At 54.5% G+C, this 14394-nt stretch overlaps 1 protein-coding gene across 1 annotated transcript; it reads left to right on the forward strand.

Annotated features, from left to right (window-relative positions):
* The first annotated feature begins 267 nt into the window (after positions 1 to 267).
* On the forward strand, positions 268 to 12724 carry LOC128063553 (cytochrome P450 2S1). The gene is made up of 9 exons (XM_052656336.1): positions 268 to 441; positions 1681 to 1846; positions 4099 to 4248; positions 4998 to 5158; positions 5289 to 5468; positions 7790 to 7931; positions 9415 to 9602; positions 12308 to 12449; positions 12543 to 12724. The coding sequence occupies exons 1-9, from the start codon at positions 268 to 270 to the stop codon at positions 12722 to 12724; spliced, it is 1485 nt and encodes a 494-aa protein (XP_052512296.1).
* Positions 12725 to 14394: the final 1670 nt, after the last annotated feature.

The following is a 14394-nucleotide window of genomic DNA, read 5'->3' on the forward strand; positions in this document are numbered from 1 at the left end:
GCGCGGGGAGCAGTCTCCGCCCCCTCGAACCTGGGGGACCTAAGACCGTTGAGGAGTGTGTCCCCGACACCAGGCGGAGGCAGTCGTCTGGGAGAAAGAAATCCGGCGGCGGGGAGAGAATCCCACCCGCGCGCAACGGGAGAGGCTCCGGCCCCGCCTCCCTCGGGCGGATTCCGGCGGGGAGGGAGGGAGCCGCCCCGCACCCGCCCCCGACGGGCCGGGCCGCGTGGGGCTTCTGAGAACCGGAGAAGCCGCAGACCTGCAGAGATGGAGGCGGCAGGCACCTGGGCGCTGCTGCTGCTGCTTCTCCTCCTGGTGGTGACGCTGGTGCTGCCTGCGACCTGGGCCCGAGGCCACCTGCCCCCGGGGCCCACGCCTCTGCCGCTGCTGGGCAACCTCCTGCAACTCCGGCCGGGGGCGCTCTACTTGGGGCTCCTGCGGGTGAGCGGCCGCGTGACGTCCCGGCTAGAGGAGAGGGGGTGAGAGGGGTGCCAGAGCCAAGAGACGCGAGGGGACCCCTAACCGGGAGACCACGCAGAGAGGCCCTTGAGTATCCTAGAGGATGAAGGCGAAGGGGCTACGGATTCCCCGGGATGGGGTGGGAGTAAGGGTCCCGGGCTGAGATAGTTGGGGAGTGATGGTGAGAAAGGAGGCTAGGGTGGGGATGGCGCTAGGAGAGGCAGAGAATCCTGGAGAGGGTGGGAGGGGTCGGAAGCAGGATCCAGAATGGCAGGGGTCCCGGGTTAGAGAGACTGGGAGAATCCTAGGAAGGTTGCAGCGGGGTGCAGGGAACCGGAGCTGAGACAAGAGACCTCAAGCAGAAGAGACCGTGGTGGCTTGTCCCACTGGGAGAGGTAGCGGGGAGACACAGGTGAGTCTCCTGAGGAGGGAGCAGAGAGTGAAAAGAAGGTGTTCCACCCCACCCCACCCCCCGCCCCTCACGCGGGGGAGCTGGAGGCTGGAGGATTCCAGGAATCTGTCTGCCAGGACTGATGGGGATACGGGCTGGAGACGGGTGGGGGGGAGGGGAGGGGAATACATGGAACTCAGCTAGGAGGGAGCCGGAAGCTCCTGGGAAGGAGAAAGGGGGGGAGAGAAAGAAGGCTGGGGTGGCCCCAACCTTTCCAGGGTGGGGGGGAAGTGAGGAAAGGCCAGAGGTTCCCCATTCTGGGGTCCTCCATACCCGCAAGGCCAGTATCGGTCTTGTTTGGAGAGAGAGAGTGGTGGTGCTTGGTGATATCTGCTCCCAGAATTTGAGGATTTAGCAGTGACTCAAAGGAGTGGTTAGTTTTTTGGGGGTGCGGGGATTAAGGAAGCCCACTGTTATCATCCGTGCCCATTTTTGCCGCTATATGTCTGAGTTGTGGAAGTAATGGTGGGTCTTGGGTCTTCCTGGCGTCAGAAGTTAGGGCTCTGTAGAGTAAGGGGATGGGGACCAGAGAGTGTGTTGGGTGATGGAGTTTGGGGAAGGAGAGCTTTTGGGGGCGGGAGGCTGGGAGCCTGGTACAAAACAAGAACTGAATCTCCCAAAGGGACTATTTCCGTTTGGGGTGAGGCAGAAGTAGAAGGGGTTCCTCTTAGGTGGTTCATCCAGAGACAAGGGGTCGCGATGGAGACACATAGACTTTGAGAGGCAGCAGCCTGCCGCACATCACTCACGCTTCTCCTCCCTGCTCCCAGCTGAGTAAGAAGTACGGACCGGTGTTCACCGTGTACCTGGGACCCTGGCGGCGCGTGGTGGTCCTGGTTGGGCATGAGGCTGTGCAGGAGGCCCTGGGAGGTCAGGCCGAGGAGTTCAGCGGGCGGGGGATGGTGGCAACGCTGGACAGGACCTTCGATAGCCACGGTGAGTCACCAGGGGAGCTGGAGGCTGCTGGGTCCCTTCACTCAGAGCCTGCCACCATTTATTGGCCTGTGGTCATCTGTGTGTGGTTCAGGGTCTCTGGGCCTCTGATTCCTCATTTGTAAAATGGGATGATAAGAGTGCCTATTACCTAATGGTACTGAAGTTTGCTCAAAGTCAGCACTCATTAGTTATCTGGTTGTAGTAGTTATTACTGCTCCAGGGGAAGCCACAGGGTTGGGAGGAAAACGGAGAGCATTTGAGACACTGGGAATTAGTGGGCAAACTCTCCAAATGTACAAACAAGTCTCTGTGTTAAGATTGAAAGCAGGAGGCCAGTGCTGGGTGCTCCAGGGAACACAGCAGTGAGTAAACAGCCTCAGCCCAGCTTTCCCGGAGCGCACAGGTCAGGAGCAGACAGACCTGTCGCCTGATAGTGACAGGCCAGAGAGGTCAGGGCTGGCCTGCGGGAAGCCCTGGGACTGATGGAATCGGAGGAGGCGCCTGCCCCAGCCTGTCCAGGAGGTCTTCCCGAAAGACGGGAGACTCTGAGCTGAGACTCATAGGATTAGGGGAACAGTGCTGCAGGCAGAGAGCCCAGCACCTACAAAAGCACGGAGGTGAGGTAAGCATGCGTTCATCGACTGACAGCTTTTCATTACACCTGGCTGGGTACTGGGAACGCAGCAGTAGCAAATGTAATGACATGTTTTACTGTGGAAGTGATGAGCTGTGTGAGATGGAGGGAGAGACTAGACTTCCACAGCCAGGTGGCGCTAGTGGTAAAGAACCCCCCTGCCAATACAGGAGCCGCCAGAGACTCGGGTTCGATTCCTGGGTTGGGAAGATCTCTTGGCGGAGGAAATGGCAACCCAGTATTCTTGCCTGGAAAATAATTTCCTGGACAGAAGAGCCTGAAGGGCTACACTCCATGGGGTTGCAAAGAGTCAAACATGACTGATCATGCATGCACTGTCCTGAAAGCAGGACAGAGGGGACCTTTACTGGAGCAGAGGGAGTTGAGGGGAGAATAGAAGGAGTCAGGGAAGGCTTCCTAGAGAGGGTGACATTTAAGCTGAGACCTCCAGGCTGAGTGGAGTTAGTTCAGTGAGGAGGAAGAGGTGAGTGGTCCAGACAGAGGGAACAGCAGGGGCAGAGGCAGAGGGGACATGCTGACACCTTTGAGGAAGTGAGAAAAGGCCAGTGGGAGTGCATGCGGAACAAAGCTGGAGACGTCTGCGGAGCCTGATCATGCAAAGCCTGAGTCAAGCCAGACTTTGGGTTTTCCTGGAAAAGAACAGAGTCAGAGTTAGAAAGGTCCTCTGGTTCCTGTGTGGGAGTCCAGAGAGGGGCTTGGCCTGGACCAGGGCTGGGGCCGTGGAGTGGGGAGGGGAGGTGGTTGGGAGAGGAATGCAGGACTCTGGGCAGGGAATGGGATGCTCGGTGGCTGAGCCAAGGAGAGATGCTGAGGCCAGTGTGGGGCCCAGTGGAGGGATGGGTGGGCAGGGGACATCCAGAAGGAGGCGTCCAGGAGGCCACTGTGGGCTGGCATTCTACAAGTGGAAACAGCTCAGAGCAGGGAAGGGTGTGTCCAGAGCAAGTCTCTTGGATAAAGAGGAAAACATTGCAATTCCTCCCTCCTGCCTCCCTGGACCCAACGCCCGCGCATGCGTGCTAAGTCGCTTCAGTCATGTCCGACTCTTTGGAACCCTATAGACTGTAGCCCACCAGGCTCCTCTGTCCTCTGTCCTCTGTCCATGGGATTCTCCAGAAAAGAATACTGGAGTGGATTGCCATTTCCTTCTCCAGGGGATATTCCCAACCCCAACCCGCCTCTCTTTTATGTCCTGGATTGGCAGACAGGTTCTTTACCGCTAGGGCCAGCTGAGAAGACCTGCATAAATGTTAAGATAGATGGATAGAAGGGTGGGAGGGAGGGAGAAAGAGGAAGAGGAAGGAAGGATAAATGGATGGGTGGGTGAATAGAGGAATAGAAAGGTGGATAGAGAGAAGAAAGGAAGACATCTTCATTCACCTCGGCGAATTATCCAGACACGAGTCTGGATAATCCCCGTTAATGACTCCCCAGGAGGTCAGCCTCTGACACAAGGTTTGGCACTGATGGAGCACCTCCTGAGTCCTCCTCCCTGGACTAGGCTCATATGGACCCAGGACAGGGCACCTCCCTGGGAGGAAGGGAGGAGTCCTGGGGATCATGGGGAGGGCCGGTCCCTCGAGCCTAGCTGTCTCTGCAGGGGTGTTCTTCTCCAACGGGGAGCGATGGAGGCAGCTGAGGAAGTTCACCACACTGGCCCTGCGGGACCTGGGCATGGGGAAGCGAGAAGGCGAGGAGCTGATCCAGGCGGAGGCCCGATATCTGGTGGAGGCTCTCCAGGGGACCAAAGGTCAGCAGGGCTGCTGGACCTATGGCACGAACTTCGGGGCCAGGCTGGGGGCTCTGTTTACTCCACCTCTGTCTTCCTCCGCCTCCGTCCACCCTGCTGTCTCCCTGAGAGCTGTCACGTCACTCTTTCTGCCTCTTCTTTTTCTCTGTGTGTGCTCAGTTGCTCAGTCATGTCAGACTCTTTGTGACCCCATGGACTGTAGCCCGCCAGACTCCTCCGTCCATGGGATCCTCCAGGCAAGAATACTGGAGCAGGTTGCCATAGCCTCCTCTAATAGATCTCCGGACCCAGGGATCAAACCCACATCTCCTTCATCTCCCGCCCTGGAAGGTGGATTCTTTACCACTGGGCCACCTTTCTCTATTTTTCTGTTATTCTCTCCTGTAAGTCTCTCTCTCTAACTCTCTCTCTCTTTTTCCCCCTGGCCAAGCCAACAAGTGGCACGTGGGATCTAGTTCTCTGATTAGGGGTTGAACCCTCGCCCCCTGCAGTGAGAGTGCAGACTCTTAGCCCCTGGCCCCCCAGGGAAGTCCCCATGTCTGACTGTCTTCCCCAGTCTGACTCTCAGCATCTCTCTTTCGCTGACTCTGCCTCCCTATCTCTCTCTGTCTCAGTCGGCTGTCTCTGTCTCCCTCTGTGCCTATTTCTGGTGGTGTTGGGCCCCTCTTCCATCTGTGGACCAGCTCTGCCCAAGCCAGTTCCGCTCTGCCTGTCTCCATCACGGCCTCCCCACTGTGCCTCCTCCCCAGGACAGCCGTTTGACCCCTCCCTGCTGCTGGCCCAGGCCACCTGCAACATCATCTGCTCTCTCGTCTTCGACCTCCGCCTCCCCTACGACAATGAGGAGTTCCAGGCCATGGTCCGGGCGGCTGGCGGCATTGCTGTGGGGGTCAGCTCCCCGTGGGGCCAGGTGAGTGGCTGGGACCCCTCTCCGGCCACCTTCCCCAAAGGTCTTCCAGGTAACCCCAGAGCGCCCTGTGCACCTGCCCCTCTGCCCTGGTGCAGGGCCCCCGGGAAAACAGCTGTCGTTCTCCCCGCAGACCTACGAGATGTTCTCCCGGTTCCTACAGTGCCTCCCAGGCCCCCACACGCAGCTCCTCGGCCACTTGGGCACCGTGGCCGCCTTTGCCACCCAGCAGGTGGGGCAGCACGCGGGCAGCCTGGGCGCCGCAGGCCCTGCGCGCGACCTCGTGGACGCCTTCCTGCTGAAGATGGCAAAGGTGGGTAAGGTTGGGGTTGGGGGCCTCCTGGCCGGCCCCCACCCGGGTGGTGTAGCTGGGATGCTCTGTCGGCCTCCCTCTTTCTCTCTGCACGTCCCTCTGTGAATGCAGGGCTGAGCCCCTTGCATCTTGTCCTCCCTCCAACCTCAGCCCCCTGCCCAGGCCTCAAGCCCCTTGACCCGCTGCAGTCAACCCTCACTGTCACTTCCCCCCGCCCACACAGCACAGTTCCTATTAATTACAATGGTTTACTTATGAAACCTTGCAATTGCAAATTACACTAAGAAAGTCCTTTTTATTAATTAAGTGAGAACAACCAGCATATGGGAAAATTCACATTATGATGACCCCTGTGGAAATAACTAGTTTTTAATTGTACACACTTTGCAATTAAGGGAGATATTCAGGGCCACAGTCTTTGAATACGTGCAGCCACCCTGTTCATGGAGAGGGAGGAATTTTTTTCTTAACTCTGTGGCCCTACTTTTTTATTTTTTGGCCATGCCACTCGGTTTGTGGGATCTTAGTTCTCCGACTGGGAATTGAACCCAGGCCCTCAGCAGTGAAAGTATGGAGCCCTAACCACTGAACTGCCAGGGAGTTCCCATTTCCTTTCATTTTTTGAATTAAAAAGATTTAATTATATTTGAGATGAACAGATATTACTGTATATAAAATAGATAAACAAGGACCTACTGTATAGTACAGGGAAGTATATTTAATGTCTTGTAATAACCTATAATGGAAGAGTTTGAAAAAGAATATATGTAGTATAATTCAGTTATGTGTATATAACTGAATCTCTATACATTCTGTATACAATCTGTATAACTCTGCTGTATCTTGGAAACATCATAAATCAACCAGACTTCCATAAAAAATTAAAATGTAAAAAATTTGGAAGTTCGCTGGTGGTCCAGTTGTTGGGACTCCACGCTTTTGCTGCCAAGGGACTGAGTTCGATTCCTGGTCAGGGAACTAGGAGCCCACAAACTGTGGCATGGTCAAAAAAAAAAAATGAAATATACAATTTAGTAGTATTAGATATTAATTACATCATCACCACCCATCGCCAAAACTCTTTTCAACCAGCAAAACTGAAATTCTGTACTCGTTAAAAGACAGCTCCCCCTTCTTCCCACCTCCAGCCCCCAGCCACCCCCTTCTACATTATGTCTCTATGAATTTGACTACTCTAGGCACCTCATGTGTGTGTGTTAGTAGCTAAGTTGGGTCTGGATCTCTGTGACCCCATGGACTATAGCCTGCAGGGCTCCTCTGTCCATCCAGTTCTCCAGACAAAAATACTGGAGTGGGTAGCCATTCCCTTCCCCAGGGGAGCTTCCTGACCCAGGGATCGGACCCAGGTCTCCTACATTGCAGGCAGATGCTTTACCATCTGAGCCACCAGTATTTGTCCTTTTGTGGCTTATCTCATTTAGCATAATGTCCTCAGGATTCATTATCGCTCTACCTCGTGACAAGATTTCCCTCCTTATTAAGGCTGAATTGTATAAATATAGCACATTTTCTTTATCCATTCATCCATCAGTGGACACTTGGATTACTTCCACCTTTTGGCTAGTGTGTGAATAATGCTGCAATGAACATGAACATCCTGCTGTCTATTATTTTTCTTGCTTTCTACTCTTTTGAATAAATCCCCAGAAGTGGAATTGCTGGATCACATGGTAATCCTGTTTGTAGCTTTGGAGGTACAGCAGTCTAGACCATTTACCATAATAGCTGCACCCTGCCCTTTTTGTGTGTGGCTGCACTGGGCCTTCATTGCTGCGCTTGAGCTTTCTCTAGTTGCGGTGAGCAGGGGCTACTTTTCTTTGTGGAACACGGGCTTCTCACTGCGGTGGCTTCTCTTGTTGTGAAGCACGGGCTTTAGGAGTGTGGGCTCAGTGGTTGTGGCGCACAGACTTCGTTGCCCTGCAGCATGTGGGATCTTCCCGGACCGGGGATCAAACCCATGTTAACTGAGTTGGCAGTCGGATTCTTAACCACTGGGCCACCAGGGAAGTCCCTGCTGCACCCTTTCATGTGTCCCCTTGGTGATAGGGGTTCCGGTTTCTCCACATCCTCATCAGCACTTGTCATTTTCTGTTTGCGTTTTTTTAATCGTAGCCACTCTTTCATTTTTAAACCATTTCAAGCCAACAGAAGTAATGTCAAGACCCGACTTGCCCATACGTTTTATTTAAACTCCCTGACAAAGCTTTTCACTTGCTGCTCTATACCCTAAACGTGGCTGTGCTGGATCCCTAATGCCCGCAGCCTGCGTTGTCTGAGTCCCTCTGCTTGGTTTCTCCCAGGAGAAGCAAGACCCAAACACAGAATTCACAGCCAAGAACCTGCTGATGACGGTCGTGTATCTGCTGTTCGCCGGGACGGTGACCGTCAGCACCACGATCCGCTACACCCTGCTGCTCCTGCTGAAATACCCTCAGGTCCAAGGTAGGAGCCTTCTCCACCAGCCGGGCCCCGGGAACAGGAGGGAGGGCTCGAGAAGAAGAATGTTCAGGAGAGTGGGCAGTCTGAGCCAGAGCATGGAGATGAGAACGGGCCCGGACATCCAGGGTGTCTGAGGAGCGGGAAGTTTGGGGACTGCTGGCTGCAGCTTGAGGCACAGTGAAATGAGAAAGGAGGCAGGAGATGTCTCCGGCCTTGCTGCCTCGGTGGTACATTGTACGCCTCACCCTGAGCAGTGGGGAGCCATGGAGGGCTGTTGAGCAGGGCAGGGCAAGGTCAAATTAGCATTTTAGAAAAATGTTTTGGTCTGTCATGAAGAAGTAGGTTGTAGAGTGTGAAAGAGGATGCCAGGAGGTCAGGGTGGAGCCAGGGCAGGGACCTGGGTGGGAGAGAACAGGGCTGCGCCAGGCTGTGAGGAGGGAAGAGGGGGCCTGGTAGGCAGGTGGTAGAGGATGACAAGGGAGAGAGGCGTCCAGGGACAGGCCCAGGGCTCTGGCCAGGTGATGGGCGAGCCGTGAGGCCACCTGAGATGGGGGCAGAGGGATGAGGAGCTATTTCAGGGGAGACACTGAGGCCGTGCGTTCATGCTCAATTGCTCAGTCGTGCCCAACTCTTTGCAGGCTGTAGCCCGCCAGGCTCCTCTGTCCATGGAATTTTCCAGGCAAGAATACTGGAACAGGTTGCCATTTCTTCTTCCAGGGGATCTTCCCAACACAGGGGTCGAACTTGAGCCTCCTACATTGGCAGGCGGGTTCTTTGCCACCGAGCCACTGGGGAAGCCCCATTTGGAGACAGTTTGAGTGTGAGGAGCCTGGGACCACCAGGGAGAGGCATCCAACCCGGGTCAGAACTGAAGATAAAAAACAAACTGGGGTTATCAGAGCACAGGCAAGACCTGAAGCTGTGTTGGTGAGGGAAGGCTGGGAATGTGCCCCAAGGCACTGCAGCATTTCAGGGGCAGGCCACTCCATCAAATGCCATCGAGCCAGTGGGATGGGATGACAGGGAAGCTGGGACCTGGTGGCCTTGGTGGAATGGAGTCAGCTGCAATTTCAGCTCACCAGGCCTCAGTGTCCTTATCTGGGAAATGGGGCTACATAATGGCTACCCCCCCCCCCTGCCCCCGCCACCACAGGATTGTTGCGGGAATTGGAAGAAGAGAGACGTGATGCCCAGCACACAGGATGTCCGGGCTGTGGAAGGCCAGAGGACTCTCCCTTCCTGCCCGCCAGCCTCACCCCTAACCATAGCTGATCAAGAAGATGGGAGTTCCCTGGTGGTCCAGTGGTTAGGATGTCACGCTTTCACTGCCAGGGGCTTGGGTTCAATCCCTGGTCAGGAAACTACGATTTGGGCAGCACAGCTAAATAAATAAATAAATGTTTTAAGAAGAAGATGAGATGTCCAAGGGGAGATCAAAGGACCCTGCCCAGCCTTTGACCTCCAATTCTCCTCTTCTTGCGTGCAGAGCGCATGCAGGAGGAGCTGATGCGAGAGCTGGGGGCTGGCCAGGGGCCAAGCCTGGGGGACCGAGCCCGCCTCCCCTACACGGATGCAGTTTTGCACGAGGCGCAGCGGCTGCTGGCACTGGTACCCATGGGAATACCCCGCACCCTCACCAAGACCACCCGCTTCCGGGGGTACACCCTGCCTCAGGTAGGTTTTCCAGTCAGCCAGATCCAGTGGCTCTCTCTCCCCTGAGCCTTGGCTCCGAGTCCCTTGCTGTCTTTGTTTCTGGATCTTGGTCTGTTTTCTGTGTCTTCGTCTTCCTGTTCTCTCTCTCTCCTCTCTGGATGACATCTCCCTCTCTTTCTGTCCTTGTCTCTGCACCTCTGTTTCCTTCTGTGTACATTTTCTCTTGCATTTTGACGCTGTCTCTGAGCCTGTTTGCCCGTGTGTCCAATGGATCCTAATTCTTTGTTGTTGAGCTGCTAAGTGGAGTCTGACTCTTTGCGACCCCACAAACTGCAGCCCACCAGGCTCCTCTGCCCCGCTATTCTGCCTCCTTCCAGTTGTGGCTGAGACAATCAGATAAGGTGACAGGCAGGGAAGCAAGTTGAGAATTGAGGGCCAATGGAGGCCTCTCCCCTCCACTCTCCCCATTCCCCTCCTCTCTGCAAAGGGTATCAGGCTCTCCTTCCCTCCACACCTACGCACTCAGTTCCTGCCCCTTCATTCGAGAGCAACTCACAGCTAGCACCACCAGGGGGCGACATCTCCCTGGAAACCGCAAGTGCCTTTCTGGCAAGCAGCTCCTTGAGTTTGTTGTAGAATCCAACTCAAAGCAGTTAGAATCCAGTCCTGCTGTTTTCTCCAGATCCGAGACCTGAAGCTAATCACTTCACCCTCCATCCACTTCTCTACTAAATCGGAAACAATAATATTATCAATTTGAAATTGTAAGGAATCTGTGAAATGAGGCTTGTGGAACACCAAACGAGAGACTTCCCCAGGGGTTCAGTGGTTAAGACCTCCAAACTTCCAATGCAGGGGGCACAGGCTCAATCCCTGGTCGGGGAAGTAAGGTCCCACATGCCATGTGGCGTGGCCAAAAAGAAAAACCCCAAAACACCAAATGAGCTGTGCAGGAAGTGGGGCTCCTAGGTACCCCACAGCAGCAACTATTGGTAAAGCAACGACCATTGCAACTACAATAACCATACGATAATGGCAACAGCAATTACATGCATCAGTGATCAAGGGCCTGCTCTGTGCCAGATATTATTCTACATGCTTGGCACGTATTGCCTTATTTAACCTTCAGAGCAACACTATAGCTTTATCATGCCCACTTTACAGATGAGGAAACTGAGCCTTGAGAGGTTAGATTTGCCAAGCTCACCCAGCCTGCGAGCAATAGGGGTAGGATTTAAGCCCAGAGCCTATGCTCTAACCATTGCTATCTGTCTTTCTCTTTTTTTTAATCTCTTTTCTGAACAGCAACAGTATGACCTTCTCCTCAGTGCTCACTCAGCCTTCCCAATTCAGAGCCCCAGTAGCCAGTGTCTTCAGTAAAGGAGGTCCCTCACTCCCTCCTCAGATTCCCGACCTTCGTTCACCCTCCACCATAGTCTTGGGAACATGGAGACTATGATCTCAGCTGAAGGGGCTGCCCCTCTCCCCAAACCCGAGCAGGGGGATGCCTTCATGGACAGCCCTCACCCACCCACCCTTCACCTTCAGAAGACCATGGTGGCAGAAAGCTGGACTCTGAGCTAAGTGGCTTAGGATAGCCACAGCTTAATCACAGCATACCCTCAAGGTATAATAACAAATGTAAAAATAATAAGCTCTGCCTAGCCATGTCCAGATGTTGCCTCAAGCAAGTTGCTGAAGATCTCTGAGCCTTTGTTTTCCCATCTTTTTTTTTTGGTTATGCAACTTGCAACTATTAATAGTTCCTTGACCAAGGATGGAACCCATGTCCCCTGCAGTTGAAGCACAGAGTCCTAGCCATTGGACTGCCAGGGAAGTCCCCCATCTTTAAAATAGGGATCATATTAGTAACTGTTCCCTGGACTTGTTAAATGAAGAAGGAAATGGCAACCCACTCCAGTACTCTTGCTGGGAAAATCCCATGGACAGAGGAGCCTGGCTGGCTATAGTCCATGGGGTCGCAAAGAGTCAGATACGCCTGAGCACTCATACATACCTGCAGACTTGTTAAAAAGATTTAGTGAGTTTGTGTATCTTTGTGAGTAAGTATAATATGTGTATGTAGTATATATGAGGTAATATATGTAATACTTAATAAGATGCCTGATCCGTAAAAGTACTCAGTAAACATGATGCCGCTATGTTTTGTGAGTCAGTTTCCCTAGAATCCAGACTGCTGTGCTCTGCCCTCAGGAACTGAAAACCTTGGGGGTGAGGGATATTTGTAGTTTGGGGTGTTTTTTATATTTTTTTATGTCCCCACTGTTTTCCAAGAGCTTAGGGGCCAGAATTTTGGAGGGAGGGCGGGGTTGGGGGGGCGCTGTGCTGGGTCTTCGTTACCGCGTATAGACTTCTCTAGTTGCCCCTCGGCATGCAGGATCTTCATTCCCCAAGTGTTCCCTGCGTTGGAAGGCAGATTCTTAGCCACTGGGCCACCAGGGGAGTCTGGATATTTATAGCTTTGTTATGACCTTCCCTGGTGGCTCAGATGGTAAAGAATCGGCCTGCAGTGCGGGAAATCCCTGGGTCAGGAAGATTCGATCCTGGGTTTGATCCCTGGGTCAGGAAGATTCCCTTGGAGTAGGAAACGGCAACCCACTCCAGTATTCTTGCCTGGAGAATGCCATGGATGGCAGAGCCTGGCGGGCTACAGTCTATGGGTTCGCAAAGAGTCGGACATGGCTGAGTGACTACCACCACCACAGGGCACAGAGGTCTTCCCCCTTCTCGGCTCCATCCTGCATGACCCCGCAGTCTTCAAAGAACCTGAGGAGTTCAACCCAGGCCGATTCCTGGATGCGGACGGGAAGTTCAAGAAGCACAAGGCGTTCCTTCCCTTCTCCTTAGGTATCTTCTGGGGCCACCCCTGCCCACTCACCGGTCCCCCTGTGCCTGGCGGGGAGGGCGGCTGGCCCAGTGCCACCTCTCTCTTCCCTCCAGGTAAGCGCGTCTGCCTCGGGGAGGGCCTGGCTCGGACCGAACTCTTCCTCCTGTTCACCGCGATCCTGCAGGCCTTCTCGCTGGAGGGCCCATGCCCGCCGGGCGCCCTGAGCCTCCAGCCGGCCATCAGTGGCCTTTTCAACATCCCCCGAGCCTTCCAGCTGCGATTCCGGCCCCGCTGACCTGCATCCCACCCCCACCTGCTGTGTGGACTGGATGACAGCCTTGGAAGGGTGGCAGCCTCGACGGTGGGCATGGACATGGCTGTGTCTCCAGAGCCATGCGTCTAGGGCAGCCTCACTCACACCTGTGTAGGTGAATATTCACACATGTATGTTCAGCCTCCACATCCGCAGGGTTATCAGCACCCAGACACACCCACGAGAACCATAAGGCAACTGGGCCACACTGCTTTCTAAAGACAGAAATTCAGCCCATCTGAAATCACAACCACATACCCAGATAACCCACCAGCTCAACACACAGCACAACCACCCTGGACTCCCAGCCCACACATGGGCTTTCAGCTGCTGCCGTTACAGTTCACGGAGATGGCCACAGTGTTTATGGCCCGCACACCCTCTGAGTGCATCAAATTTACTGGCACCACCGTCTCTGGGAGCCTGGAGCAGAGACCCCAGGCTGGGTCACATCACCACACACATGTCCTCAGAGAAGTATGTCCCTTGGTGACCCTACCACAATCCAGGCATAAGACTGTCGCCATCCACAGGCCCCCAACTGTCGAAGAACACAGCCAGCCCACGTGGGTGTTGCACCAGCCTGACTGCTGGATATCTCCCTGCTAAGACACAACACAGCCTTGAGGGCCACCTTCAGCCAAGGGCATCCCCTTTGCAGGTACTCTGATCCTCAGATGCCCCCAAATACAGACACACCCCAGTGGGCAATTGTGCACACAAGCCTGGGAACCAGGTAAAGTTGGACACACGTGGACCCCCAGGCCAGGGTAGCGTGCGCGAGCACACACACACACACACACACACACACACACACACACCAGCTTATATCAGGGATTGAACCCATGTCTCTTATGTCTCTTGCATGGGCAGGCAGGTTCTTTGCCACTGAGCCTCCAGGGAAGCCCTAGCCTCTCAGGCTCGCCCCTCGCCCCCACCAGCACATACACTGACCCACCGCCCTGACTGTGTCACAGCCCCAGCTAGACCCCATGGAAGGAGCCAGATTCCAGTTCACTGTGTCAGGGAAGAGGCCAGTTCTGACGTCCTTGCCACTTGGAAGGTCCCTGTTTTGCAATAAAAGTTTGTTTCTGGCCCCGAGGCTGGGCCTACTCTGAGTGTGACAGTGTCCATCATTGTGAGTAAGGGGTGGGGACGGGGGTCCACCCCTCCCTCGAGGCTAGGCGGGAACTGAAAAACATGGCCCCCGCCTACCCTGGCTGTTGACATCAGTAGCAGATGTGGGGGCGGGGAGGGGAGCTGTCCTAGGCCTCACTTCTGGTGAGGCTGGGGGGTGGGGGCTTGGGGCGGTGGGGGGACCTCAGTTTGGGACAGCCTGAAGGTGACCGCCCAGCACCCTGGGCACCCTCCCAAACTGAAAGCAGATGCTGAAACACAAACCCTACCCTTCACTCTGGCCTCTCCTGCCACGCTTTCCCTCCCTTCTCTTCACAAGGGAGCCAGAAGCATCTTTTTATTTGTCAACTATCTAGTAAGCAAGTTTTCAAATATACGGTAGTAGAGAGAATAGGACAGTGGGCCCATGACCCAGCCTCATTCGATAAGCCATCAGCTTTCTGCTGATTTTATTTCATCAGTCGTTCTCTTACGATGATTTTAAAGCCAATCTCAGAAAATAATTGAATACACAT

The sequence above is a fragment of the Budorcas taxicolor genome, chromosome 18, assembly GCF_023091745.1.
Source record: "Budorcas taxicolor isolate Tak-1 chromosome 18, Takin1.1, whole genome shotgun sequence".
Lineage (NCBI taxonomy): Eukaryota > Metazoa > Chordata > Mammalia > Artiodactyla > Bovidae > Budorcas > Budorcas taxicolor.

What these genes read in the sequence shown, in the direction of transcription:
- LOC128063553 (XM_052656336.1), top strand. Translation starts at nt 268, where the DNA reads ATGGAGGCGGCAGGCACCTGGGCGCTGCTGCTGCTGCTTCTCCTCCTG. An exon ending in TCAGCTCCCCGTGGGGCCAG is followed by an intron (nt 5,159 to 5,288) that starts GTGAGTGGCTGG and finishes TTCTCCCCGCAG; the next exon opens with ACCTACGAGATGTTCTCCCG. An exon ending in GTTCCTTCCCTTCTCCTTAG is followed by an intron (nt 12,450 to 12,542) that starts GTATCTTCTGGG and finishes TCTTCCCTCCAG; the next exon opens with GTAAGCGCGTCTGCCTCGGG.